The sequence below is a fragment of the Elgaria multicarinata genome, chromosome 1 (genome assembly GCF_023053635.1).
Source record: "Elgaria multicarinata webbii isolate HBS135686 ecotype San Diego chromosome 1, rElgMul1.1.pri, whole genome shotgun sequence".
Taxonomy (NCBI): domain Eukaryota; kingdom Metazoa; phylum Chordata; class Lepidosauria; order Squamata; family Anguidae; genus Elgaria; species Elgaria multicarinata.
This window is the reverse complement of record NC_086171.1, coordinates 154,584,323-154,612,105: the sequence shown is the minus strand read 5'-3', so window position 1 is coordinate 154,612,105 and position 27,783 is coordinate 154,584,323. Positions and strand designations below refer to the sequence as shown.

The window sequence follows — 27,783 nt, the reverse complement described above, 5'->3', positions numbered from 1 at the left end:
TCGTTTTTCCTCTAGTTACTGTTTTGCTCTTGCCAAACTTCTTATAATCTTTAAAGTTGGCTCGGTTACTGAAAGTAGATAATAAGGTATTCTTGTTGCTGAATGGCACCAAAAGCTTGTTAACCCAGGTGCAAAATCAAATTCTTTGCATTGCTACTATGTGTGCTATGGTAGAGCACATATTGATGGCAGAAGAATCTGCCAACGTGTAACTTGCTCCAAAAGTTTTAGGATTACTATAATGACAGGATGATTTATTTATTTATTTATTTATTTATTACATTTCTATACCGCCCAATAGCCGAAGCTCTCTGGGCGGTTCACAAAAGCTTTGTAATGCTACTTACAATTCCAGTCTTTCATTAAATAGACTTTGTACAGAAATGATTAAGCATGGGTCCTCTGTTTTTATAAAGTTCTTTACAATTTCTTTCTCAATTGTATCAGATCAGAGAAACAGGTTACATTATATCACAGGGTTTGCAGTAAACACTGGAAGTCAACCAGGATTGTTATCCCAAGTACCCATTGAGGACATTGAGAAATACAATTAGCAGTCAGGTGGTTCAAGCCATGCCTCAAACTATTAAGGGTGGTGAAAGTATCTAGATGCAAGCCAGTATGAAATAGGAAGGATGTCTTCCTGATCTTAGATTTGGCAGTCATTAGGGCCCTGAAGTGCAAGTCACAATGTAGATTTGGTGGTTGAGTTCAGGTGAGTAAGAGAACACCACATAAGATGTTTAATGATAGCAGCATTTAATTCAGGCTTCCAAATAAACACTTTCCTAGGGTGATTAAGAATTGCCTTTAGTGAGAAGCTAGTGTATAGTTCCCATGCTAGGGCTGTTCTTGCAGAAAAGGGGAGAGAAATGTGCCTGAAGGCAGTCTCTTGAGCAAAGATCTGTTTGGGATGGAGCTACATTCAGAAGGCAGTGCATGAAACTGTTTCCTCCTCCGTTCCTGGAAGAATGAGAGAAACTACTAAGTATGTCCTGTCTATGATGAAGTCCCTCTGTTCTGAAGGATTCGTGCTGAGCTGTCTTTACCTTCCCTCGGCTGTGAATGTTCCTTCATTCTGCTGCCAGAAAAGAGCTTTGTCTTAAACATGTGTGCTTGTTCCCTGGACTGGCCTTCTCTTTATGCTAGAGAAGGAGGAATGCAAACTGTGAGTCCCATTAGCCCCACTTCAGATACAGTGGACTGTTGTATTTCTGTGTGTGTGTGTTTGAAAGAGTGCATTACTTCTAGTTTGGGGAGGAAGAAAGGGAGCAGGTGTTATTAGTAGTACCTTGGAAAAAAGCCCAGTGCTCATAGTAGCTGCCCATCTCTCTTCTGGCACTTTGTATCTCTGCAAAGGAGTCCTTGTTTCACCCTATGTTCTAGCAGCGGGTGGTGGGGAGGATATTGGGGGAGACTCAGGCAAATGGGTTGGGGTGGATGACTGACTCTCCTGTGGCTGTTTGTATGACTGGTTAATTTTTCCATATAGTCAGATGGAAGTACTTTAGTTTGCTCATAGCCTCCATAGAAAGAGACCAAAATAGAAAAATTGATAACTTGATTCGGCTGAAACCTTTTGCCTTTCCTGTATTGCCTATTTGTATTATTACCAGCAGCTTACACCTGCTAGTCTGTTTGTCCACCTCTACTTTTCATTCCCTACTTTAATTTAGTTTGGTCCTTTCTTCCTTCTTGGTGTGCAATATTTACTTGTTTTTGCAGTGACGGTTGTAATACATTACAATTTATGCAACACACAGCCAAGTTCATAATGTCCATAACTGTTACTGCATTAAATGACTTCTCTGTCATGTCACCTCTTGTTACTACACACAATTTCCTTGGGCTTTTATTTCTGTCTCCATCAGAATGTTGACCTTACTTATTAATTAAGCTGCTCATTTCTCCCCTGCCTGTGATAGAAATATCTGATAATGTTTGCCCAAAGCCATCTGTCTTAATGATCAGTGTTGTTTTAATGCAGCCTTCTCCAACCTGGCACCCTCCAGATGTGTTAGACTATGCTCCCATCATCCCCAGCCTGCATGACTTTGCTATGCTGATTGGGGATGGTAGGAGGTATAATTCAATTCAACTGGAAGGATTCAGGCTGGGGAGCTGTCCTAATGGAAGGATTCCTGATGTTTTGCCCACACTTAACGGTGGTTCAAATTAACTAGTAATTGGGTAAAGCAAAAGGTTCCTTGTCTGGTATGTGTCTCCAGTATAGGGGGGGAAATCCTCTTATTCTGTAACTGGAATAAAAGGTGCATATCTGCTTGTTGTTGCCTTGGTAGGAGCTGGTAGAGACTAGGGATAAAATCAGGATACAAATAGGATGCAAGGACTAGGAACTGTGCTGAGTGGAATCTTCCAAACCCTATAAGCGTACTGTAGACCTGCTTTCTGTTTCTAAATATTTATCGGAAGTTGTCTGCTTGTAGTAAGTCTTTTTCTTCTCATTTTGAAATCTCCTTATCTTTTAAGCAGAAGCTTTCATGACTCTTCAGGATCTATAGTAATTGCTTTGAAAGAGACCCTACTTTATGCCATCATCACAGCCCTATCTCAATTTAGAGAGTTACTCAAGGTAGTCATGTTAGTCTGCAGCAAAAGCAACACAATTTTCCAGCAACTTCTCTTATATCAGTTGCTAATTGTTCTGTAGTCAGGATATTCTTAAAACAACAACACACATACAGTGGCTCAGTTCAGACAACATGTTAGTCAATGCGGTGTGAAAACTCCACTCACTGGTTGAGTTTTTAGGAGGTACTCCACCATTGTGTGACTGTGGGCTACTGTGGAGTTGAGTAAAATCCATCATGACATTTGATTGACAGCTTCTCTGCCCTCTCTCCTCCCCTGGTCCTCCGGATGGTATCCCATCAGCCATTGCTGCAAACAAAAAACACCCAGTGGCTCTCCTAGAGTGGCACTCGCTCCTTTCACCGCTCTTGCCAGGGAACTCTGTAGACACGAAAAATGAGACAAGCTCTGATGATGGGAAAAAAATCTTATCTTTAATAAAAAAAATTGTTTTCTTCAATATGCTCTATGCATTTCGGATAAAAATCCTTCCTCAGGAGCTGAAGTAACATGAGCTGTTAAAATATATAACAAAGGATAAAGAATCCTCAGCTTTTTTCGGGTGTCCCAGCCGAGGTCTGCGTTATCTAGAAAACTCCTCGTCCTGTGGCATATTTAAGCCACAGTGGCTTGTTTGATCGTGTGAACTGGCCCAATGTCTACCATTGCATCAGGACAGCAAGACTGTTCTACTTCACAGGTGGCTATTTAGTTAAATTTATTAAATGTTTGAAATTGCTCGAGATAAAAACTTTGACATGTAAGCGACTGGCTTCCCTAGCTGTGCATATAATGAGAAGTTTTCCCCCCTTACAAGCAGAGGGGAGGTGCTGCTGGGGCTGGGTGGAAAAAGGAGTGAGATCCTGCCTGGAAGCCTATATAACCTGTTGTGTTTTTCTTTTCTCTCTGCTTTCCTTGCACAGCTCGGATTGGGAAAATGAAACGGAGGAAGCAAGACGAAGGACAGGTATGTCCCCTCTGCAGCCAGCCTCTCTCAGGATCCGAGGAGGAGAGGAGTGGGCATGTCGAACAATGCCTTGCAAAGGTAGAAGCACTAAGGGACCCTTGCTGCCTCTCCTTTCTTTCTCCCCACCTCTGCTATGCCTGCTCTGGAGAGAAACCAAGTTTGCAGATTGAAGACCACAGACTTGCATGTTCTTTTGCTGATCTGTACTTGACTTCTGTCTTGAAGGTTTTGGCTTTTCTGGGTGTTGGCATTATGCTAGAGCCATTTTTCTAGCCTTTCAAATGAAAAGGGATAGTAGGCTCAGTGACTATTTTTAGCTATTACAGGAGGCCTTACTTCTTGCTGGAGCTTGTTTAGGGAGCTGTGGTTAACAATAATACAGTAAAACTCAAGAAATGAGGCATGGATTGGAAAGGCGATGGCTAGTGAAGTGCAGACCAGCCATTTCTCAATCCAGCATAAAAACCTGTTGTCATGCAAGTGCTTACCAATGATCAGATTGGTATCTAATCTCCCATTTTTAAGAAAGGTAATTGAAAAGGCTCTGGCAGTATCAGAACAATAATGTTCTGAGGTGATTGCACTTTAGTTCTAGTCTTCTTATAGGTTAGACAACGCTTGTTAAGGTGATGAATGATTTCCTGATAGCAGATAGCCTGACATTTTGATCATTGTGGATCTTATAGCAACCTCTGATACAGCTGACCATGGACTACTCACTTGGCAGTTAATGGATGTTGGTAGTGGGACTATAATTGCCTATTGCTAAGTTGAACCATATCTTCAAGAACAGCATCAAACTCTGGTGACATGATTATACATCATCCATGAGATGGAGCATCCCTTAAGGTTCTCTCCTTTTACCCATATTATTCAACATATGTAGCATTGAAGAGACAACACATATAAACATTCTGGCTGCAGCACCTCGATGCCATACAAGCTGTGTTAAAGAATCCTTCAAAGCAGCATTGATCTTGAAGTTTGATATAGAGTGTTACCACATTTCGTTCTTACATAGTAGCAGGTCCACTTTTCTGCTTTCTCTAATTTTCTAGTTTTCCTTTCTTCAAATATTTTTTACATTTGAAACATAATGTCCCTCATAGTAGCAGGGAGGAGGGCTGAAAGAATGTTGTTCTTTATCTTCCATGCAAAGGAACACCGCTACAGCTTTGATCAGAAGAAGATGGGTCAGGAAGCCTTAAATTCAAATTCTGCCATAAATTCAGTGGGTGGACTTAGGCAACTTGATGCAACAGCCTCGGAACCCCACGACTAAACTGGATCATGTTTCCTCGCATCCCCATAATGTTGCGTCAGTTCTCTAAACATAGTGATAGATGTAGATTCTTATCTTTCTGAATCTCCATAAAAAAAATTCTGTTACTGTGGGGGGTTGGACTCGATGGCCTTATAGGCCCCTTCCAACTCTACTATTCTATGATTCTACCAGCATGTCCCTGCTATTTATTCCCCCATTCAGCTTTGTTTGTACATCTCTCATTGGCAGGAATGCTTTTGTTGTTTATTCGTTCAGTCGCTTCCAACTCTTCATGACTTCATGGGCCAGCCCACGCCAGAGCTTTCTGTCGGCAGGAATGCTACCTACTAGCAAAGTTCTTTACCCAACACATTGAGCTGATGCTTGCTGCTTTACTTTCTTTACTTACCCAGAGGGAAGGTTCATGCATGATGGAGGATGACTCTGTTGATATTGAGAATGAGAATGGTAATCGCTTTGAGGAGTACGAATGGTGTGGGCAGAAAAGGATACGAGCCACCACCCTCCTGGAAGGCGGATTCAGAGGTAAGAGGGGTATTACAAGAAATTGCTGAGATGTGCTGTAGACTGAGATGTGCCTGGGGGCCCTCTTTATTATTACATGGGGCTAAATGAATGTAGAATTTTAATCCTGTGTAGCAAATTTGTCCTTCAATTTTTAGCCCAGTCTATTTCTCACAGTGTTTTTTGTTTATGTGAATACACTCCCATAGATTATTTCCATGATGGACATCATATCTTCAGAGTGAATGGGTTCACATGATTGGAGAGAGAAAATAAGCCACCATGGCTTATTTTCCCACCCTGCATGTGCTGCCTAATTACCATAATTAGCCCCGCTGGGTATGGTTTGTTGCACCATCTGAACCCAGCGAGGTGGTTTGCAAACCATTTCTCAGCCTGAAAACAAGACATGGGTACCTGGATGGTTTGTAAACCTATCTGCCACCTACCTTCACCAGGTTCAGATGACACAACAAATCATGCATGGTGAAGCTAATTTTGGTAATTAGGCAGTGTGCAACTGCCATGCTGGGGGCAGGAAAATAAGCCACACTGGCTTATTTTCCTTTCCTAATCATGCAAACCCACCCAGTGACTTACAAGTGTGTCTGTACGTGTTGGATGCTGAGAATCCTTGAAGCAGCTTGGCATATATGTCTGATTCTCAAGGAAACATAACTGGAAATCTATCCAGAGAGTTGGTCTTCATCAGAGTAAACATCTGTGGTATGATCGCATAAATCAAGTGGTAGGAGAAATGTGTCCTGTATCACTACATTTCCCACAAGAAGATTTGTGTGCAAAATAGCCGTATCTCACAAAGTAGAGGTAGCATAATTGGATCTGTAAATTTCCCTTTGTAATTCTTAACTGTTAGATTGCTTAAGGGGTGTCATATTGATACTGTTGGCTATCCTAGGTCAGGAGGCAAAACATTCTCTCGTTCATTGAATCTTGTTAAACTGTGTAACAGGCCAGTTACTTACCTATCAGTGTAAGTGGGAACTTGCACTTCTGCCAATATCAAAATTTATTTTCCTATACCTGTGAAAACAAAATAAAATTGTAGGAGTTATGGGTAAAGCATAATAACTTCAGGAACATGTAGCCCAAAGTTGAAGAGAACAGGAGCAGCCACAGGCCAATCAGTTTCAGTGATACTGTGCATATTTTTTAAAAAATGGAAGTGGAGAATGAAATTGTAAAAGCCCCAGTCTGTGGTGACGAAAGCCAGTTTATCAGCCGCTGGTGATGTATGGAAGTTGACAGCTAAGTCACTTTAGCACCTGCATAAAATATTAAAGGGCCGGTTATGCATTTATCACTCCATCTTTTTTAAGGCTGATAAATGAGAATTCAGCAACCTGCCATACACCTCCAGCACTACAGCCCTCAGGGCTCCCAGACAAACACATCTTATTTTTCCTTCTTCTATTCCTTCCCCTGTGACAGGAAAAACGGCTGCAAAGGAGAGAATGAGTTATGGCAAAATGTGACCTTTGTGAGTTTTATTGGTGAATGTAATTTTAGCTGTGCACCTGGCTCCTTTCTTACACTCAGCCTTTTGCTCTGTGTCAGAATTGACTAAACTGTTTGATGTGAACCTTGTGATTCCGTGGAAAGTGTCCCACCCTTCCTTGAACAGTGAACCTGGTACATTGCCCCATCAAAGTAAAGTTGGCACCTGGTTGTATGTAAGGGCCATATCTTAAGAGTTTGACCAGGATTTTAATTTTAAATATCCCACTGGGAGATCGAGTAAGCTTACAATTTGAATAAGTTACTTGGGCTTATAGATAAATCTGGGCTTTAAAGTAGTTGAGTGGGTATCTAGAGTTAAGCAATACCATGACAAATACTCAGTAGTTCAATCGCAAAGGAAAAGTGTGCTCCCTTGGCTACCAGTAAATGCAAAACCCACTACTGCAATGCAGACATTCTAGCAAGCCACACTAAAGCAGTTTATGTGACATTTTTGGATTCACATAGAAATTATAGCTGTGGGGAACACAGATTTCTGTCTGCTCTTGTGATCTCAATGTTACTTTAGTCCCTTTATTTAAAGACCTAATTACCTGCTTTATATGAGGCACCCTAGCTGTATTCTCTGCAGCACCTTAGACCCATTTTAGTACATCTTCATCTGAAATCCTTTGTTGTCACTGTCATCAAATGGGTTTCCTGTGTCTGCAGTTTCAATTCATTATTCTCATTCAGGTGATTGACTGCTGGGGGGACGCATTAACTTTTCAGACCCTTCTTAAACCTATGGAATTTGTGGGGTGGGAGTCTGCCCTATTAGTTCCTTCCATGCTTGGCATGAAAAGAGCCGTATCTTGACATATTGTTCTTACTTAATCAGGAATGTTGAGCAGGCTGCATCTTTTTGTAAAGCCTCCACGTGGTCTTGATTACAGTGTTTACTCATACCTGTCATATTCGACCCCACAGGTCAAATATGCACATCCAAAGAGCACAGGTACAGCATCCTTAATTTTTTAGTCAGAAAGCGTACTCTGCAGTTAGCATGGAAAACCCAGGAAGCTGACTTGTTGTGCCTGTCTTATTTTTTATGTGGAAATTTGTAACAAGTTGTTTTCCATACTATTTTGTAACCTTCCTGAAATATTTTAAGGAGCAATGCATTGGTGATTTGATAGGGATTATTATGTTATTTGAATTCAGAGGTGGGGTGGGGAGGGAAACTGCCATTTATAGAATCATATAATAGTAGAGTTGGAAGGGTCTTATAAGGCCATTGAGTCCAACCCTCTGCTCAATGAAGGAATCCACCTTATAGCATACCTGACAGATGGCTGTCCAGCTGCCTCTTGAATGCCTCTAGTGTGGGAGAGCCCACAATCTCCCTAAGTAACTGGTTCCATTGCCGTACTGCTCTAACAGTCAGGAAGTTTTTCCTGAAGTCCAGTCAGAATCTGGCTTCCTGTAACTTGAGCCCATTATTCTGTGTCCTGCACTCTGGGAGGATCGAGAAGAGTTCCTGGCCCTCCTCTGTGTGACAACCTTTCAAGTATTTGAAGAGTGCTATCATGTCTCCCTTCAATCTTTTCTTATCCAGGCTAAACATGCCCTGCCCCGTTCTTTCAGTCTCTCTTCATATTTTCAGACCCCTGATCATTAGAATCTACTTCCCACATAATCCCTGCATATTTTCTTGATCAGCTTTTTTATTGTCCTGTTCTTGCCACATACTGTGTCCAAACTGTTACCTTAATGTGATTGGGATTTAAGAGACAAATTTCTTTGCCCTGAATTCTGTAGTTTCAGTATTAGAAGTTGATGCCAAAATGCATACCGAGAAATAAAATTAAACTGGGAGTTCCATGCTGGATGCGTTTAAAATGTGCAATACCACATATACATCCATTTTATAAAATGCATTGGTAACCTTCTACTCCATGTTAATCTGATCAGGTCCTAATTCCATTTTAGTAGGAGAATTCACAGTGTTTGTCTCTTGCAGATACCTACATTGGGACAGATAAAACATGGATACAAGAAGTCCAATAAAGCTAGATGGGCCATGAGGATAGAGCTAGAACTAACTCTTAGACTCTAAGAGATGGAGCACTTGGTGGTGAAGTACAGTTCATATACTACCAGTTTTCTCTTTGGGGTGGCTTGCACGATTGCAGTGAGGGAAATAAGCCATGGTGGCCCCTGCTGCACATGCCAATCGCATGCCAGCCAGATTTTCCTGATTACCCTTGCTAGCATGGTTTTTTGTGTCGTCCAAACCTTGAGCAACATGGCTTGTTGTGAGGGTGGGGCAGCAACCCTACAATAATTCAGCAACAGTCTATGGGTTATCTGAGGTTTGCTGCCCTCAAATAAGCTATGCCACCCGGGTTTGTACATAATTAGCACTCGTGGTGGGGTGAACAAGTCACAGCGGCTTGTTAACCATGCTGTGATCACACAAATCAGACCTTTGAGCAAGGTGTAAGATATGTGATTTGGGACAGAAACCTGACCCATCGAAGTATTCCTGTAATCATTTAGTTTGACAGGTTTTCCCCCTGAGCTTAAATCAGTGTTTCTCAAACTCCTGGTAGGTGAGGCACCCCTTTTTAAAAATTCAAATTGGAGGAACATTCTTGATTCCCAAAAAGTTTATGTTTTTGTTACATAAGAATTGCTTGTTCTCAAGAGGCGCCAATCTCCTGTTCCGTTACCTTAGTCATAGTTCTGGGCTTCCCTCTTAATTGAAATGATCACTAATTTGTGCAGCTGCCTCTGAGAGCAGTTAAGTCGGCTGACTCTCTATACCAGAAGTGATTGAATGTTCCAATAGCACCTGAAGAAGAGATGCAACAGGATTATTCCCCGCAGATGCACACATATGCTGAGTGGAAGGAGACAAGACCGGAGCCATAAATAATGCAGAGACACAGTGTCACGCCTCAGTGTGGATGGTACTTTAGGATCACTGAATTCTTTTAGTTAGTGCTGCTTACACTTGCTGGCTCAGATCAGGGTCTTATATTTGGCGCTTCTGTGTTGTATATGTTGTCCCACTCTCCCAGAGTAGTGATGGTTATAGGTTCAATTAGAACCTATACAAGGCCCATGTAGCAAAGACTAGTATACTATGTCACTATCCTCCCCAGTGAGATTCAAAACACAGCTTGTTAAAGAACAATATGAATGGACAGGTTTCGTTGGAGGTCAGACTCTTCTAAGTAGGGTCAAAGCTAGGACAGGATGAAAATGATGTAGAGCTGCTTTAACCAGTGCTGTAGTGTATTGGAGAGTTCTGGGATTGCAACTGTGAGCCCTATCTGATTTGGGGGTGGGGGAAGCCTAGTCTTGTCTGTAGTCTGAGAAAGTATCCCATTATTTATCACAACTTACATTAATCAGTGTTATGTAGACTAACATGAAGCAATTATTCTAAGTGTTAATTGATCAGCTTTAGAAAAAAGGTAACATAAAACAGTTTTAACATTGGAACATCAGTTTTATGAAGTGGAATCAATTAAGGTTTCAGGTAGGCCTGTCCTAACCTAGTGTAGGTGCTCAACTTAGGCTCCTCTTGCAGTGACAATGTTAAGCTCAGCTTAGGCTCAGGTGACTTGCTTCAACTCATTGGTCAGAAACTGATCCCAAACACAGGCTGAAGTAATAGATGATAGTGTCTAGGCGTTTTGTTGATTCTTCTTACATGTGTGGTGAAAACCGTAAGTATATGTTTGTTCTAATTAGGTATCTGAATTGGGGTAGATTGATTTTAGACAAAGGTAACTTGTCCTATGCTTGTTTATTCTGAAATAATTCCCACTGAGTTCGATGAAGCATACTTTTTAGTAAGTGTGTTTGGCTTTAAGAGGCCAATTTAAATAGCTTTACACAAGATTTCTAAATTTCTAATTCATATTTCTGGAATAAGCTTGTATACAAATTGGTTCCTATAAAAAAGTGTTTCCAATTAAGTGGAACCTCTAGGTTCATCATGTCTGAGGGAACATCATGCAGACATCTTGCTGAAGCTAAGCAAGTCTGGATCTGGTCAGTATTTGGATGGGAGGCTGCTTGTGAATGCCTTGAGTTGCATGATGGGATAAAGGTTGGTAACATACTGAACTTACACTAATCTAAAAAAAAACCCACTCTTGTAGTCCATATGTTTCTGCACTACAGGACGAGGAGGCCAATTGTGGAATGAGAATTTTTTTCTTTCTCTCTGTGTGTGGGTGTGTTTGTGTGTGTATCTACATAGATACATATGTAAAGACACTAACCAAAATCACTTACTTAAAGTTTAGGGCCTAGAACTTTCTTGAAGAAAAGGTTAGCAAAGCAGGATTTCTCCATGGCATGGAAATACCCATGCTGTTTGCCAGTGATTGCAGTCCATTTTCTTCCACTCCCTTCCCCACTTTGTAGAAGTCTGTAAACAAACCATGAAGATGATAACTTTGAGTGACAACCATAATCCCAGGTTTGGACAACTGTGCCCAAACAACCCAGCATTGTAAGCCATTTTTAAATCAGGTTTGTTACTGATTTATGAATCCTGGTTTGTTTGGCAACACTTAGCAATTATCCTTGGTTCAGATGTTATGCAAAGCATTGTCTTTTCTTGTTAGTTTACCTTCTTGCACAAAGGGAGAGATGAAGCAGGAGTTTATTACGTTATGGTTTATTCACATCGTGGTATATTAAGCCAAAATTCCTGGCTTATCATTGCATGCAAACTTGATTAGGCTATATATTTATAATTTGGACAATAATAAATACAGTACATGATCGTTTCATGTCAATTATGATACTTGACATGAAAAAAAAACACATTTCTGTCCTGGTTAGATTTTTACATAGAAGAGGATGTTTTAGTCAGTGTGTTGGTAAACAGGTCATAAATTAAGTTTTAAGAGGTATTCATGTTTGTATTACATGCAAATATTATTTTAAGCTTGGCTTTCTTTTAGAGATGCAGTACACCTGATAAAGATTATTTAAAGCAAAACATCTTTTTTTAAAAAAAAAATCAACGTGTTGGATATATAAATTTGAAAAGAAAGAAAACAAGCTTGGCTTGTTCAAGTAGCATCTCTGATTTCTCAGTGCAGCAACTCTGAGTGTTTGGTACACTACAGCAGCAAGCAATAGACATTTTGGAGGACACAAAGTTATTTTGCAGTGTCCTGAAGTTTATTTAAAAGCTCTACAATCAGTGGGGCAGAGTAAGCATGCTGAGCATCCTTATCTGCTAAACTTTGTGGAGGTTTTATTTTCTGTGGTCAGTGCTCCAAAAGCTGCACCCTACTTGCTGCTCCTGAAACAGGCATTGAGTTTTTTCTTTCTGACTTTTTTCTTTAAATTCCCTGTATTTGTAGCAAATCGTCAGTTGTTCAAGAACAGCTGCTCATTTTCTGTAGCTGTTTACATTGTAAGGTTATCCCTTTAAAGAATTGCAGAGAGAAGTTCAAAAAATGCTTTCTTCCCCCCCCCCCTTTGAAAGCTTAGCATTTTTGTGAGCGTGTCTGTTACTTCAAAGAGTGAGTGGGTGGGAGGGAAGGAGAGTGGGTGAGAAAAAAGTGCTTTATCCGAAAAGAATCATATTGGCTTTGTGCTGATAGAGGCTGCTGTCATCTCTTAAACGGCTTAGTACAGTCAAAAGGCGAGCAGACTTAAAACACTGTCTTACACGAGGATCGATGGAGGAAACACGGCAGTGGTAACTGTGAGGGAAAAAAGGTGAATGCGAGAGAGATAACAGTAATGATTGCATGGAAGGGAGCTGGAGGCAGGCTTGTTCTTTGTAGTAACCTAGCTTCAAAGGAGCCTGAGCTGGCTCGTCCCCAGGATGTTGTTGCCTCTGTATATCTAGGGAGAGAGCCAAACCCCCCTCCCCCTTTGTTGGGGCAAACGGGCTAAGTAGATTAAGGCATGATAGGTTATCTCTTCCCCCTATGTTGTATCACTTTTAGGAGAGTTTTGGTCAATCAGCATCTTGTGTCATTCCTTTAGCCAAAGAAGCTGATGTTAATAAAGGGGTGGGGAGTCTGGCTCAGGGAGGGAGCCATTAGGAAAGGGGGAGTTGGAAGTGGGGGGCGGGGGGGGAAATGGTATGTCAGTTTATCGATCGCACCTCAGCCAGGAGAGCTGCAGGCGCAGCTCTGCGGGCACGAGCGGCAGCACTCCTAATGTGATTGAAAGGCAGTTAAAATGGCGGTGACCTTTTCAGGGGGAATTAGATTGCCTGCCAAGAGTGGTTAGAGGGAGTGATAACGCCAGCTTGAGGAAGCTGTCCAGGCAACTTCAAAGAGAGAGAGAGACAGAGACAGGAAAAGCAAGCGAGCAGCAAGTTCCATTTAAACTCTGAGCTGCGCTGTCTGATAGAGCTGAGATTGCTGTCCTCTCCAGATATGAAGGGGTTGAAGAATGTAGTCGAGTAGCACCTCTTCGCCCTCCCTGCACTCCACCTTCTGTCAAGTGTAAGAACAGCTGGTCATCTGTCTATTCACCTGGCACTCATGGGAATTTCAGTTGCCTTGAAAATCATACAAAGAGGCAATGCCTTAAAGGTCATTAAGTCAGTCTGGAAGGCTTTTGGAAAACTGATTAACAAAAACCTAAGATGAACTTGATAGAAAATCATAATTTTTGAAGATGTTTCTTTTATAAGTAGCCCAATACAAAATTGCACACAGCTAGGTTGAAGGTAACGGCTGGGGAAGGCAACGGCAAACCACCCCGCTATAAGGCCTGCCAAGAAAACGTCAGCGAAAGCCGGCGTCCCTCCAAGAGTCAGTAATGACTCAGTGCTTGCACGAGAGGTTCCTTTCCTTTCCTTCAGGTTGAAGGTATGGGTAACCCGACCATTTCTGGTGTTCTAGGCCTGTTTGTGAAAATGCTATCAACCGGCAGGGAGCCTCCTGGATGGAGCCTTCCTGTTCAGAGGCAGTATACCTCTGAATACCACATGCTGGAGACAAATGCTGTAGGGAGGACTGTGGCCTTCAGGCCTTTCTGTTTAGCTTCAGGGACGCATCTGGCTAGCCTCTGGGAAACAAGGCGCTGGAATAGATGGTCAGATGTAGCAGGCCTCTTCTTAATTTGCAAGTGAAGGGCCTGTTTAGGGCCCTAATTTCCTTCCACAGCGGAGCATTGCATGGGCGTGTATTGTTAGCTGCACTTGTTATGACCGTTTGAAAAGTCAGTCTGATTAGAAATACAAATGCCTGGCATTTCCAGCAGATGGCTGCCAACCCACTGTTGGCTTGCAGCCTGTTTGTCCCTCTAATTTCCAAAATGCTTTTTACTGTGAGCACTGATGTCACAGCAGGCTTTTAACAGATAAAGTGCAGAAGTGGCATCTCCCTGAGCAGTAGCGACGATGCTTTCTTTATGTGTGTGAGACCTAGAAGAATTGTAAACACTTCCAGAAGATGCAGATATATGTCCCTACAGTAGAGGAATCAAAGAATCATAGCTTAAGTGATAATTATTTGTAATGTGGAACAACCTGCCATGTTCATATGGGAATGCGTTGTCCCCCTTTACTCCTATCACTTTATCCATTTGTCTTATACAAATATTAAGCTTCTAGCAAAATGTAGGTGTTTTGTTAGAGATCTAAAACTATACAAGTGGATGATATTCCATCTATTTTCCTTTGAAGTTATTTTCTTGTTTTCATTTCTGGAGCACAAGGAAGAAGCACCTTTCTTTTGGATAGCCTGGAAAGCGAACTGGTGCCTGCCTGATTTCCATCATCCAGTTTCTGTTAAAGTTGTGTTTAAGATCATATCTAAGAGAGCTGCCAGTGACATTAGTGAAAGGGCAATGAAATTTCCCAGAGGAACTGGTCAGGAAATAAAAGGTGTGTACAGATCCTTGGATGAATGAATATGTAACTAATATTTGTTGTCCATGGATCTGAATGGACTTGACAGAAGGAAGTGAATTGGGGAGAGCTGTCAGCACAGAGCAGCTTAAGGGAGCTTCATATCTATGAAGTCCTAAACTTCTTTCTCCTGTTTCCAACTTTGAAAATCTCTTCTTTCAGTGATTCCTCCTTAGTAATATGCTTTCTCTTATTACTGAAATAAATATTTTTTTTCAGGGCTGTCTGCTTCTGTAGTTTCATGCTCTTTTTAAATTGGTACCTTTGTGTGTGTATTTAAGTTCTACGATTGAGATGAATAGAACAAATAGTTAACAAAAATCACTAAAGTCAACTAAAGAAATCCTCCTGTTACTCTTGCTGTTGTCAGCTCTTGCAGGTCTCCTCTAGCCCTGATATGGCTGCATGTGTGCATACACAATACCTGGTTTTCTTAGTTCATTTCCTTGGCATGCATCTGATGGAAAATAAGAAGGGACAAAAGTGTCACCCAAGTTCAATCCCATCACAACACAGAGACTTGGTTCACACATAATGCTAACTCATGGTTAACCCATGGTTTGTTGCCGGTTTGTTTATGATGATGGAAGCAGCATATATATTTTGCCTATTCTTCAGCTGCGTGACAGCCAGAACTTCAGTGGGTGCAGTTCCCATCTCCAGTTGTTGGGGGAAACTCTACCTATTGAGTTTCTGCTTGTCACTCAGCTGTTAAACACAGAGCTCTGAGGAACAGGCCCAATCTACCTCAGATACAAGAGTTAAACCGTTCAAGTGTAATAGTTGCCCTTTATTTTAAAGTTATTTCTCTTTTGGCAGTGGGAGTGTGTGTGTGTCAGATACTCAGATTCACAAGTCCTAACGATAAAAAGGGTGGGTAGGGGGACACTGACCAGCCTCTGTTCACTTCTTTCCCTGCACAGTCACTCCTTTTTTGAGAGGGGGAGACAAAATAAAAAGATTTCCCCCTATACTGGCATGCCATATAAGATGTTCTGTAGTGGGACAAGCCAGAGTTTCGAATTCGCACATCACGATAAAGAAACTGTGGATGGAACATTTGTTGTTGAGGTGCACACTGTGCCCAATTACTCCTGCTGCAAGCGAGAACATCAATCAGTTCAAAAGAATTTTAATTTAATGTTAAATGTGAACACAGACAGTGTTTATACAAACTATGTCTTCATACTAACTATGTTTTTAGGATGTATTCTGCAAATTGGTAAAGGTAGAAATCTAGTGAGACAAGACCATTATGCATCAGTAGTAAAGATCATGTTATATTGTGTCTACTCTTTCTCCGAGGAGAGTTCACTGTAGCATTTTTGCCTCATGACAACTATGTGAGATAGATATGACTGAAAGGTGATTTGCTTTAGGCTAACTAGTGAGCTTTACAACAGAGTAGAAATTAGATCCACAGTTCCTTTAGGAAAGCAATTAGTGTTGGGGCTGTTAACAGCTTGAAATTTGCCTTGCTAAATAAGCTTATGGTGTGTAGAAATGTAATGCTGTAAGGATTTCAGTGGTATTGTAAAGAACCTTTAGTTTAGAGAGCATTTTGAAGTAGTAACTGAAAGTAGAAGGCAAAGCTTGCCCTAAATCGTTTTAATATTCTAAGAAGTTAATTCTGTCTCACATTGTAGATGAGTCTCTAGGCAGGAACTGCACATCCTCTTCATGGCAAATGTATACATTCAGAAAAAGAATGTGGTATAGCCCTCATGCCATGTGCTACTTTAGAATTCATATGAGAATAGCATGACTGAATGTTTTTCCACATCAGCAACAACCTGCCTGTGGAAAGTTAAGTTGGGAAAAACTCTTACTTTTTCTTCCTGTTGTTATAATTTTCCATTGTGTAAAAAATTTGTACCTTTTTTCCATTTTAAAAATGTAAATTGTCACGTCTTTACCCAGAAAAACTGCACAATATATGTTTTCTGGAATGCCTGGTCACTTCCAACCAAGTTGCTGTTCTGGAGCTTCAGATGGGCAGATGATATTTTATTGGTCAAAAAGTCTTGATTTACTGATGAACATACAAGGCCATATATCTGAATGTTTATTGTCTCAACACATTACAACCACAGGGGGGCTGAAATGTCTATTATCATTTGGAAGATGACAAGTGGGGACCTGCAACAAAGTGTTGCAGTGTACTCCCAGCCCGTAAGAGGGGAAAAAAATCTATTTTGTGCTCTATCCAGACTGGAACAGGAATTTTGTGCTCTGTGGAGATCACTGTAGGATAGGGCGACATTTCAGTAGGAGGGGAAGAAAAAAGAATATTTTCTACTCTCCTGTGAGCTTCCCCCACTGTGCTACATAGCAGTAAAGGCTTGCTGCCAGACACAAACATGTGCTCTTCATTCCTGTTGATATTGTTGGGCTCACTTCTCTGGAGTGGGAAAAGGAAGAAGGTGTGTCTCTTTCCTTCTTCCTTAAACCTGTGTAATGCAGGGAGGGGAGTTTAATCTCATGGCATGCTTCCCCTGACCTTAATCCCTTGTCCACATACTATAAACTGATAGGGGTTTGAACAGGTCATATATTTTTCTCTCTTCCTCCAGTTCCCATAAAAAATGCCCAACAGACACTCTCAACATTCCATAGGTCCAGGAAACTTACAGGTTCTTGTCAAGCTGTTTTTATGTAATTTTAAAAATTTATTTTTCTCTTAATATACTTCTGCTTATCTAGCGAATGTCGAAATAGAAATCATGATCTTACTTTTAGTTAGCCCTGTTTTGCTTATACCTGGGATCATCCACGTCTAGTATTGGAGGAAATTATGGTGAGATGTTTACAATGGCCTCCAGGGAAAGATACGGCAGAATAAGTTCAGCATGGTTAGAGAAGGACAGGCTGCAGTTTGAATATAGAGGGGATTTAAACTGTAAGATTATAGAGGGGATTTAAGCTGTAAGATTCTCAGTACTTCTACCAGAGAGCTTCGGCTATTGGGCGGTATAAAAATGTAATAAATAAATAAATTAAGGCGCAATAGGTTAAAAGTTGCACAGAAAGAATTCTGGTACTTGCTGCATGACCACTTCAGGTACCATTCTGTAGAGAGTGTGGTTTAAGTAAAGGGAATGACTGAGGTTTTACCTATTGCAGACAAGATTATTGAAACTTGAAAGAGATTAAGGAGAATTCTACTTTCTGTTCTCAGCTTGGTAGCATTTTGTGTAAACCATTTCTCTTAGTATGAGTCTGTTGCACAGCAACAGGGAAGGGAGAGATTAATGGTTGGGGGGGGCAGAGAGAATGAAAACGTGGTTCTTAAACTTACTAAATTGGCAGGAGGAATCTGGGGGAAAGGGGTGACATTTGAAACTACTCCATGCTGGAAATTGAGTAGGTTCCAAATTGAGAACATTCATTTTAAATGTACGTTTTCTTTGCTGTTAGACCAGCAGTGTGAGCTCATCCACTCTTAGCTTTTGCAGCATTACTCCAGTAGTCGGGTGTGTGCACACGCGCACATATTTTTTTCAAGTTGGTGTGGAGGTCCCACTCTCTAAGCCAGTCATTGGATTATTATTTTTTCAAGCCATCTGCCCTGAACGCAGCCTCTCTCAGGGGCTTTGGGGTTGCCCTTCAGCCTCAACTGCCAAGAAGTTGATTGACGCAATTTTAATAGCATTTTAAAATACAGTTCTTAAGCTGGGACAGCATGACTATTCCCCTCTTCTGCCCCACCCCCCACCCCACCAAAGAGAGTAGGAGTGCGGCTTCTCGATGACTTTAAACTGTTCCTTGTCTTCGCATGTCGTCTCTTGCACCAGGCGGTGAAACACATTATCGAGGAGTGCCTGGAAAGTGGTTAACTGCGTTTGACACACGCCAACTCCCTGCCTCCACACTGGATAATTGCATTGTCAACTATTCAGCAAAGTGGCAGGTGACACTGTTGCCGGATTGATTGTCCTAGCATTGAGGCTCCTAAGACTGTCAGCTTCCCAATCGATAGCGTTTACACAAGACACCGTGACTGCATCTGTAACTAATTTCAGTTTGAAACTGGCAAGACACTGTGCTGCCCCTATTTTCTGGCTTCGCGTATTTAGTGGCTTGCTTCCTCTCCTTGGACTGCAGAGTTGATCCCGTTCCATCCCTCCCACCTTGCAACGTGCGTTCCTGTTTTTTTATTTATTTTGGTGTAACAGGTGAAGGAATCAATGGTGTGTGTTATGGCTTCAAAAGCCGGGTGCATTACTACAGATGGCTAACTAGCAGCTCCAGTTTTGCAATCAATAGCCTGATCAATTGATTAAATTAACACTGATTTTCTTTCGTCTTCCCAGCCTAGATGAAAATTAGTTTGCAATGAGCATGCAGGTTTGGCTTATGAAATTTAAACCTTTTTATTCTATCCCATGACTCTTTCAATCAAATCTGAGTGCATTGTTATTTAAATAAGTGGACAGCAAGGCCTGCTGTTTTTGCTGGTGCTTATAAACCAAGACGTTGCTCTTGTTGCTTACCGAGCTTGCTGCTTCATGCTCTACTGCTTAAGAAAAGTCGTCCTCTCAGCTTTTCCACCCTACTCTGTTATTGGCAGAATTGCAATGTGACTGTGATCCCTGTCACTGGTACTTATTGATCCGGTGATGTGAACCTGTTCAGTAATTCAAGATTACTTTAACTCCCTTCTTTCCTTTTTTGTTTCCACTCTCTCTTCATGGGAGCAATGTGCCAGCTTCATGGAAATTACGCCAATGACTGCTAAGCCACTGCTTGCATATTTCCCTTGGTGGCACCCTTTCACACACAAGCACACAAATGCCTGTATGCCTGCTGCTGAACATTAGGTTGGCACAGGGATAGAGGAATTGCCATAGCAGCTTGGATATGGGATCCTTTTTCCAGTTGCATCCAATGCGCGCTGAAGGTACAAAGGGAACTTGTGTGATGCTGTTAAGCAAGTTCTGAGATGCTGATTACAGGAGGGAAAATCCTTCTGCAATCAACCAGCTTGCCCCTTAAGGCATAGGCTTGATTACGTTCACCTTGGCATGCAGCTGTCCCACAAAATATTAATGGTCATAATTAATAGTGGGCCCAGTGTTCTTGTCTATTAGTAAAGCAGTCAGGCTGCACATTTGCAGCCACAGTTGTGTTCATTTTCTTGCAGCATGAAAGCTAACTTTAGAGAAGCATCTCTGCTATAGTAGTCCACATGCATGATCTCATACACTGGAGACCTGTTTGTTCATTTGTTATAAATCCCATGATCCTGATTCAGTGCCTTCAAAACAGGCAGTGAAACTAGACTTTGCCATCTTTCTGTGGTCAGGTTAATTTTCCATCAGCCTGGAGCCATGAACATTACTAATCCAATTTTTGCTTACATGATCAGTTATAGTGCAACAGGATAATAGAACAATGCAATTTAATAAATAATTTCAGCAAATGTTACCCTTCAAAGACTGACTATAGTAATCCTTTCCTTTTGGCCTTTGCCTTTAAAGAGGCAAGGCAGTTTGTTTTTCCCTAAGCCACGTTTAAAAGGAAGCCACATCCGTGCCACTGTGTTCTCTTGGTGCTAGTTTGGGGATATTTCAGCAGCTGAGGAAACAAACACTGCCAAGAGCTGTTCCCAGGAAATGTGTGTGAGGCCTGGCAGCAGTAAAGTGCTTTTATTGCTGGCTTTCCTTTTTCTTTCCTCTTTTTTGGTTATTCCTCTCACAGAAACCAATGAGCACCACTTAAGGAAAACAGGTGAATGAGCTCAGCAAATGGCTCTTATATGCTGTGGGGAAAATAATTAGCAAAACCTACCATTTTTAAAAAAACCTTTAACTTGAGAGTGAATTTTCCACCAAAACCATCAACATTACACACAACTACTGTAAACACACATTTATTTCTGTCCATTTCATTTTGTGGCTGTGAAGCAAAGGAGTGGTAGAATTGGATTCGGATTGGCCTACAATCTTTTTTAAAATGAAGAATCAAGAGTTGTACGTTGTTGCTTATGCACAGTGAAAACAGGAGAGGCCAGCACTGAAGACTCTTCTGTCATAGTAGCAGTGCAGACAAGATATATACGCCACAAGTAGATTAGCTCTCCGGTTCTGCACTAAAGGATTCCCACAGGTTCTTCTGGCACTTCATTATCTTATTTACTTAATAGTTGTTTATTTTTATTTTTGTATATCCTGTAAATTTGACTCCCTCTAGGTGGCTTGCAATTTTAAATCAATAACAACACACAGCAGCATAGCCATAAATGCCAACCAAGTAAACACAGTTACCATATGAGGAATACAACTTCAGTTGGAAGTAATCACGCGTGTGCAAATTTGGAATAATATTGAGTGCAAACAAATCTATCTTTAACAGTCCAGATGGTAGAACTCTGAAGCTGCTGTGTTTTGCACACACAATGCATTAACTGACAATCACTTAACTCTGCTGTCAATGGACAAGTCGGAAATTTGCCAGCCCTGTTAATAAATGTTGTAGGTAAAGGGATTCTGTGCTTTATCTACTGTAGTTCTGTTGTTCACCTTCACAAAGATGATGTGATGCTATGAATTGCTGGTGAAGTCTATTTTCTGGGTCTGTCTTAGCACCAGAAATATGCATACTTTGTAGTAACTAAGGATGCAATTGGTACCTCAAACCATTCTTTCATTGTCCTTCACTATATGGGGATTAGTTGTAGTGAAGCAAACTACTGTGCAAGTGCTACTTTTTCACAGGTGATGCAGCATTTTCCATTATGCGGATTCTCTGGTTCTTGCACCCTCTTATCAGCAGAATTGAGCCATATATTTATTCCATGGACCCAATTGTGAAAGACGCTATATTTTTCACTTCACTAGTAACTTTTGAGACAGCCTAAATTAGGGGTAGAATTTCCAGAAATTCTGAAGCCATGGGGGAAAAGAAAAACATTTTTTGGGGGGGGGGAGTTTGGGGGAAACAGAAATTTGTTGGGGGGATTGAAAAATAAGCAATGCTTTTTAGTACTCCTTACTGATATAAAGTCGCTTTGTTGTTTCAGGACAGCTTTCCCCAACCTGGTGCTTTCCAGATATTTTGGACTTCATTGTCTTATCAGCAGGATGGCTAGTGGTCAGGAATGCTGGGTACTGTAGTCTAAAACATCTAGGGCACTGGGTTAAGGAAAGCTGCTTTAGAAACATAAAGCATCCTTTATGTTCCTAAAGTTATATTATGTATAACTTGGTTTGCTCATAAGATTATTGTTATATTTTAAAACTTTAAAAAGTGAAATCAGTAAATTTGTAATTATTGTCTGAATAAACTTCATTTTAAAAATGTAATATACCACACATGATTACTTTATGAGCAAACCAAGTTATACATAACATATTTTAGGTTACTGATTTATGTCTGACAAGAGGGAACTTCAGCAAGTAGTCCCTGAAACATCTGACTCATCCTAGAAGATAGAAGAAGTAGGAGGAACTGGAGGCAGAGGAAGGCAAGTCCAGGAACCCAGGGCTCCCTAGAACAAAACCGAAACTGTCAAGAATGTACATTTTCTTCCATATTATGATATGGTGACTCTATTCACATGTTGGGAAAGTGAGCATGACTTGGAACATCCCAAAATGTTTATCGGTAAAAAATACACTGGTTCAATAATTTTAGCAAGAAATGGAAGAAATAGCAAAGCTGAGAGGATTAAAAAAAAACATTTTTCCCATGGCTTCATTATTTCCAGACATTTTATATGTCTTGTCTTTCTATAAAATCGTATTACATTGATTGTAGAAATCTTTTGAGCGGGGGATAAAGGTTTGGGAACAATATATAAACTCCTTGTCTTAAATTCTAAGAGAAAATATTTCATAATCCAAATCTGTTCAATTTTTGTGGGGAGGGGGGATGGAAAGCTGTTTTTCCCTCTGAATTTTTTCAGTTATTTTTTCAGGCCTTCACATCTCTAGCCTAAATAATTTGTTATCAAACTTGGTTCGATTTTGTTCTTTATACTGAGTCTTGGCATATGCCTGTATGACCTTCTGTATCTAAGGATTTTAAACTGCTTGAGATACTTAGGGGTGCTTTGTAACAATAATAGGGAATGCTTCATTAGACCGCATAGCCATTCCCAGGTTCTGACAGTGTAGCTATAGAACAGCACTTGGCAAGGACTTCTGCAGATGGCCCATTTTTAAAAGAATTGAAGCAACTTTCCTCTTTGCACTGTGGTGTCATGAGCCCAGAACTTGCAACAGTATCATTCTGTTTGCATGACGTGATAGCTTATCATGAGACTGTGGTGCATGCAGGACATGTGTGGCCACAGTTTTGAATATTCAGCCTCCGCTTGGGATTGTCATGTTGTGCAAACCTGGCAAGCATGGTCTATTTTAGGGTTGTGTGAGAGTTGTTTAACCCTTGCATAACCCACACTTGCTGTGTTCACACAACATGACAACCACTGAGTGGGGGTTGTATATATAACCAGGCACCACAACTTATCATGGGTTAAATAACCCACAACAAGCTGCAGTGTGTTGTCTGAACCTGGTCAATGTGATAACAATACAAATGTAATAAAGGTGGGAAACATTCACTCTGTACTTCATCTAAAATATCCACTTTAAAAGAACATACACAAAAGCAGTACTCCAAGTGCAGATACAGGATCTTGTAAAAGGATAGGAATATTTTGTAAGTGAAATCATGTCTGCTAATAAATGTACAGACCTCTACTATAGCAAGTCTGGTTGCCATTGTATAGTGGAGGTTTTAGTTGTTCTAGGAAGAACCTCCTGAAACAACACAGCTCCCTATTCCAAATAAAAAACTGAATTCACTGAAAAAATAGATCTGTATATTTTAAGCAACAACAAGAAAAGAGCAATTCTCCTTTTCTTAAAAATATGGTGGTTATACAAGCCCCAAGAGCCAGTGTGGAATGCCCTAGTCATCTTTATTAATAAGATGATTAATTCATTTTTAACCCAAGTGTGCTGGTGATCATCTTCATATTCCATGTCAGCAAATACGACAGACTACTGGTGCCCTTCTGTTTAGCTTGTAAATGAATTTCATTACATCCCCTCTAATTCTAACAGTATACTAGATAGTGGGTCAGTGTTCCCTATTAACTTTTTCCAAGCAGTAACACATGTCATACTGTATATCTTGCGCACTCATGCAGAAGTACTGTGAAGATAGATATTAGAAAAAAGCTTTCTTTAAATCCATTTTAAACTTGAGTTGGAGAGGGGGACAGTTACCTAATATGTGCAGATCAAAGCTGGCCTGTTACACATGTGAAATAGGCCTCCTTGCGTTTTGCAAAGCTTCTGCACTCATATCTCAGAAGGAATGTTTCTTGTTCTGAACTCCTAGAATGTTCAGCATTAACTCGATTTTGGCGCTGGGGCCAGCTGCTCCGAGGCCAGGCGGAGCAGAGCTGTGTACACAGCGCTGGAGGGCTACTGTGCTCTCAAGGTAAGTGATCTTGATAGGTACATTCTGACTGATGAGAGAGTTTGTCTCCTGAACTGTCACAGGGTTTATAGAGGTGCCACTCAATACTGGTGCTGGAATTGCTTGTCAGAGCAGCCGCCTACAAGAGCAATGGGGATCAGAGACAGAGCAGTAACTTTGTTTTTTCTCGGCTTAATGGCCCCAGAGTCTGACCTGCATGCTCGCTCTTGTTTGTCTGGACCTTTAAAGAGGCATCTTGGATTAAGAATGTCAGAGAATGGTGTTGTTTTAGCATCAGTAGGGTTGGTGGTATAGCCAAAGATGAGTGGTGTACAACCAAAAACTTGCAGCTTGGAGGTACGAGCTAGCAAAATGCTTTTTTCATAGGAAAGGCAAATAGGCATAACTCTTAAATCTATATCTATATCTATCTGTAGTTAAAGTTTCGATGGCATAATTATAATGCACTATAATGTAAAAGAGATGTCATCAATTTCAGAGTTGCTTCTTACTTTTCTTTCTTACATAAGTAGTTGTTTAGATATAGTGTTATTAGTTTTTTGACGCTGCATTCATGATATGTGTTCTTTTATCTTCCAGTCTGTAGTAGTTATCTAAATGGGCATAAATATTGAGACTTCTATTCTGATCAAGTTTAGGAGATATGGTGATGGCTTTAAAAGGGAATAAGACTTTATGGGAATTTATGGGAATATGCCTATCAGTAGCTATAGGTTAAATGGAACTTTCATCTTTAAAGGTAATGTGCATGAATACCATTTTCTGGGGGTGGGCAGCACCACAGCACCATGTCATGATAGAAAATTCCTGGAAGCATCTGGTTGGCCACTAAAGGAAACTGGATGCTGGACTAAATGGACATCCTTCTGATTTTTTTACTTAAAGTTTGGCAAGATTTAAAGTATTTCATGGTAAGAAGGGGAGAGTGGCATAGGGAAGGGGCAACTAAATCTGGAACGAAATAAACCATGATTCCTATTGCCCTCCAGAGACTCAGATTGTGCCAAGATTCTGCTTCTGAATCTATTTTGTATCCCAGTATACTTTTCTGAAATATGTGAATTGAGAGCACATCTGTGTGCATGTTGCGTGCCCATCCTTGCCATAAAATAACCAGTGCTTATGCTTGAGAATTAGGGCTTTTAAAATGATTTCCAGGTAGTTTTCAGCCCAAGAGTACCTTTTTAAAAACCAAGTGTTGCTCCTTCCCAATCAGAGCCCAGCTTTTTTCTCTGAACCAACACAAAAGCAAATTGCATTGCCTTTCTCATATACTTTTCTTGAATCTCCTGACCTTGAAAATTCATGACTTTCCGGCTGCTAGGAGGGAAATTTGACTATGATCAGGATGAATTCCTCATGGCTGAAGATGGAGCTGAAGAAGCAACTAACTAGCTAGGCAGGGATGGGGGTGGGCACTGATGCATGCACCCACAATTCCACCTCCTCCTGCCACAGCAGCTGTTTCCTCCTCTGCCTGGATGGTTACTTTCTAAGTGGGGCAAGGATTAGGGCTCTAATAAGCTTTTCTAGCATCTGAAAACAAATAAAGTCTCAGAAAGCAAGTTTTTTTGCGCTTGCTTTCTGGATAAGAGAATTTGCAGCAAGAACTAGGAGAGATTAGGAATCTGCCAGTAATTTTGTTGGCAACATTAAGAATTGGTAGGGAGACAATAGGAGAGATGACTGACTTATTCATGCATCAAACCTTGCCAGAAGCCTCATATTCTCTCTCTTCCCATCCTCTTCTCCATTGAAGAGCCTCCTCAGGCCAATCCTGATTTTTTTCCCCAAGGCTCAAATCCCCTAACACTGCAGTCCTGCAAGATAATCACCCCCTCTTGCCTCTATTGTTAGGGCCTGGCAGATAAGCCTGCATGCACTTACACAGTATATGTATATCCTCCATCCAACCCCAATTAATAGAAAATAAGAATATGCAAGCAGAAAACATGGAGGACAGGTTTTCGCTCTAAAAGTTAGTAGTGTTAACTCAGGACGGAAGTGTGCTCTTCCCCCATCACTTCAAAATGTGTTGCCTCAAGCAACAATTTGGGTATAGTCAAACCATTCGCCTGGTGGGCAGGATTATAATGGATTGACCTTCAGACTCTTTTGTTGGACATTGTTCGCTGTCTTGGATTTTGTGCACTCCCCCCTCCTCCAGGGTGGAGTTGTGCTCATGCCAAAGAGTAGTGGGGTTTTGTTTTGTGTTTTTGAGTCCCTTATATTTCATACGTATGTGTGCGCACACAGAACAAGTATGATCTTATCAGGCTGGTTTGCTTTTGAAAAAAACACCATTTAATCCATTTATAACAGTTCTTATCCAGAAATCTGGTTTGAATGAGCCTGGGATGAATAATTAATATCAACCGGTTTAAACCTCAAATATTTAAACAGCTGCTGAGGTGTTTTCACTGGCTCTGCACAGTGAAGAAATTTGAACGGGTTAGGCCATGAAGATTCAGCGAAAGCTCTGACCATGTTGAAACTGTCTCTAAACCCATGCTTATGCCGGTCACAGGGTCTGTTTTATGGGCAGTTTCAGCCATGTGGGGGGTCACTCTTTAGATGCTTCCACTATAATATTACCTGGTGGCAGCTCAGGAATTAAAACCTTTTCTCCCTAAGTCTCAGTACAGCTTAGGGCAGAGATCCGTGACTTTTTAAAGCTGATGGATAGTTATAGCTTATGTGTCAAGTCTTCCCGTAGGTGTATGAGCTTATTTTGTTCCATATGTTAAGAAATCTAGGCCACCTCTGCCACCCATAACACCTGCTCTGCTCTACTGAGGAAGCATAAGAAGCTTTTCTTACTCAAGTGGTGGCCTTTACAAACATTTCCTTCTCTGCAAAGTCAGTTACAGACTGGAATATAGGAAAGTAAGATAATCACAGGCATGGTTGTAGTAAGTAAATTTCTTATGCATGCATGCACAGAATTCCAAATTCTGTAGGAAAGAATATGTGATTAGAACATTTTATGCACACTGATTAATGCAACATATTTTTTTGACTTCAGAATGTTTTTAGCATCATCTTATACAGATAGGTGTATTGGCAAACAATCTCTTGAACCATATGATTATTGGAATCATCAAGGAAGACCGGAATACTAATGGAAAATATTGGGCACTGAAAAACATCTCAACCTGAATTGCTAAAATCTAAGATCTAAAAATATTAAGCCAATAATACTTGAAAATGTGTGGTTTCTTGTAAAATTGAATCTGTCAGCTAAATCTTGGAATGAAGTTATTGCTTTGTATATTTTTTAGGCCAGTGGTAGGCAAACTGGTGCCCTCCAGATGTTTCAGACTACAACTTTTTTCTGTGATTGTTAGTTTTTAATTGTATTTTAATGTATTGTTTTATTTTAATCAATTTTAATGATGTCTGTAAACTGTCTGGAGTACCATTTTAGGTAAAAAGTGAGGTACAAATCAAATAAATAAATGACCTCCCAGAATCCCTGATAATTGGACATGCTGACTGGGGCTTATGACAGTTGTAGAACAAAACATCTGGAGGTCACTAGTTTCCTAACTTCCCATTTAGGCAGTAGCTAATGTGAGGTCTTAGGAAAGCTATATAAAATAAAACATG

General features: G+C 40.8%; 1 protein-coding gene across 1 annotated transcript in view; it reads left to right on the top strand.

The window, feature by feature from the left end:
* Positions 1-27,783, top strand: part of RNF220 (ring finger protein 220) — a 334,291-nt gene that overhangs the window by 266,676 nt on the left and 39,832 nt on the right. Inside the window, exons 7-9 of the mRNA XM_063139823.1 lie at positions 3,516-3,559; positions 5,237-5,369; positions 24,073-24,174. Of these exons, the coding sequence (XP_062995893.1) occupies positions 3,516-3,559; positions 5,237-5,369; positions 24,073-24,174 (279 nt within the window). The remainder of the gene's footprint in view (positions 1-3,515; positions 3,560-5,236; positions 5,370-24,072; positions 24,175-27,783) is intronic.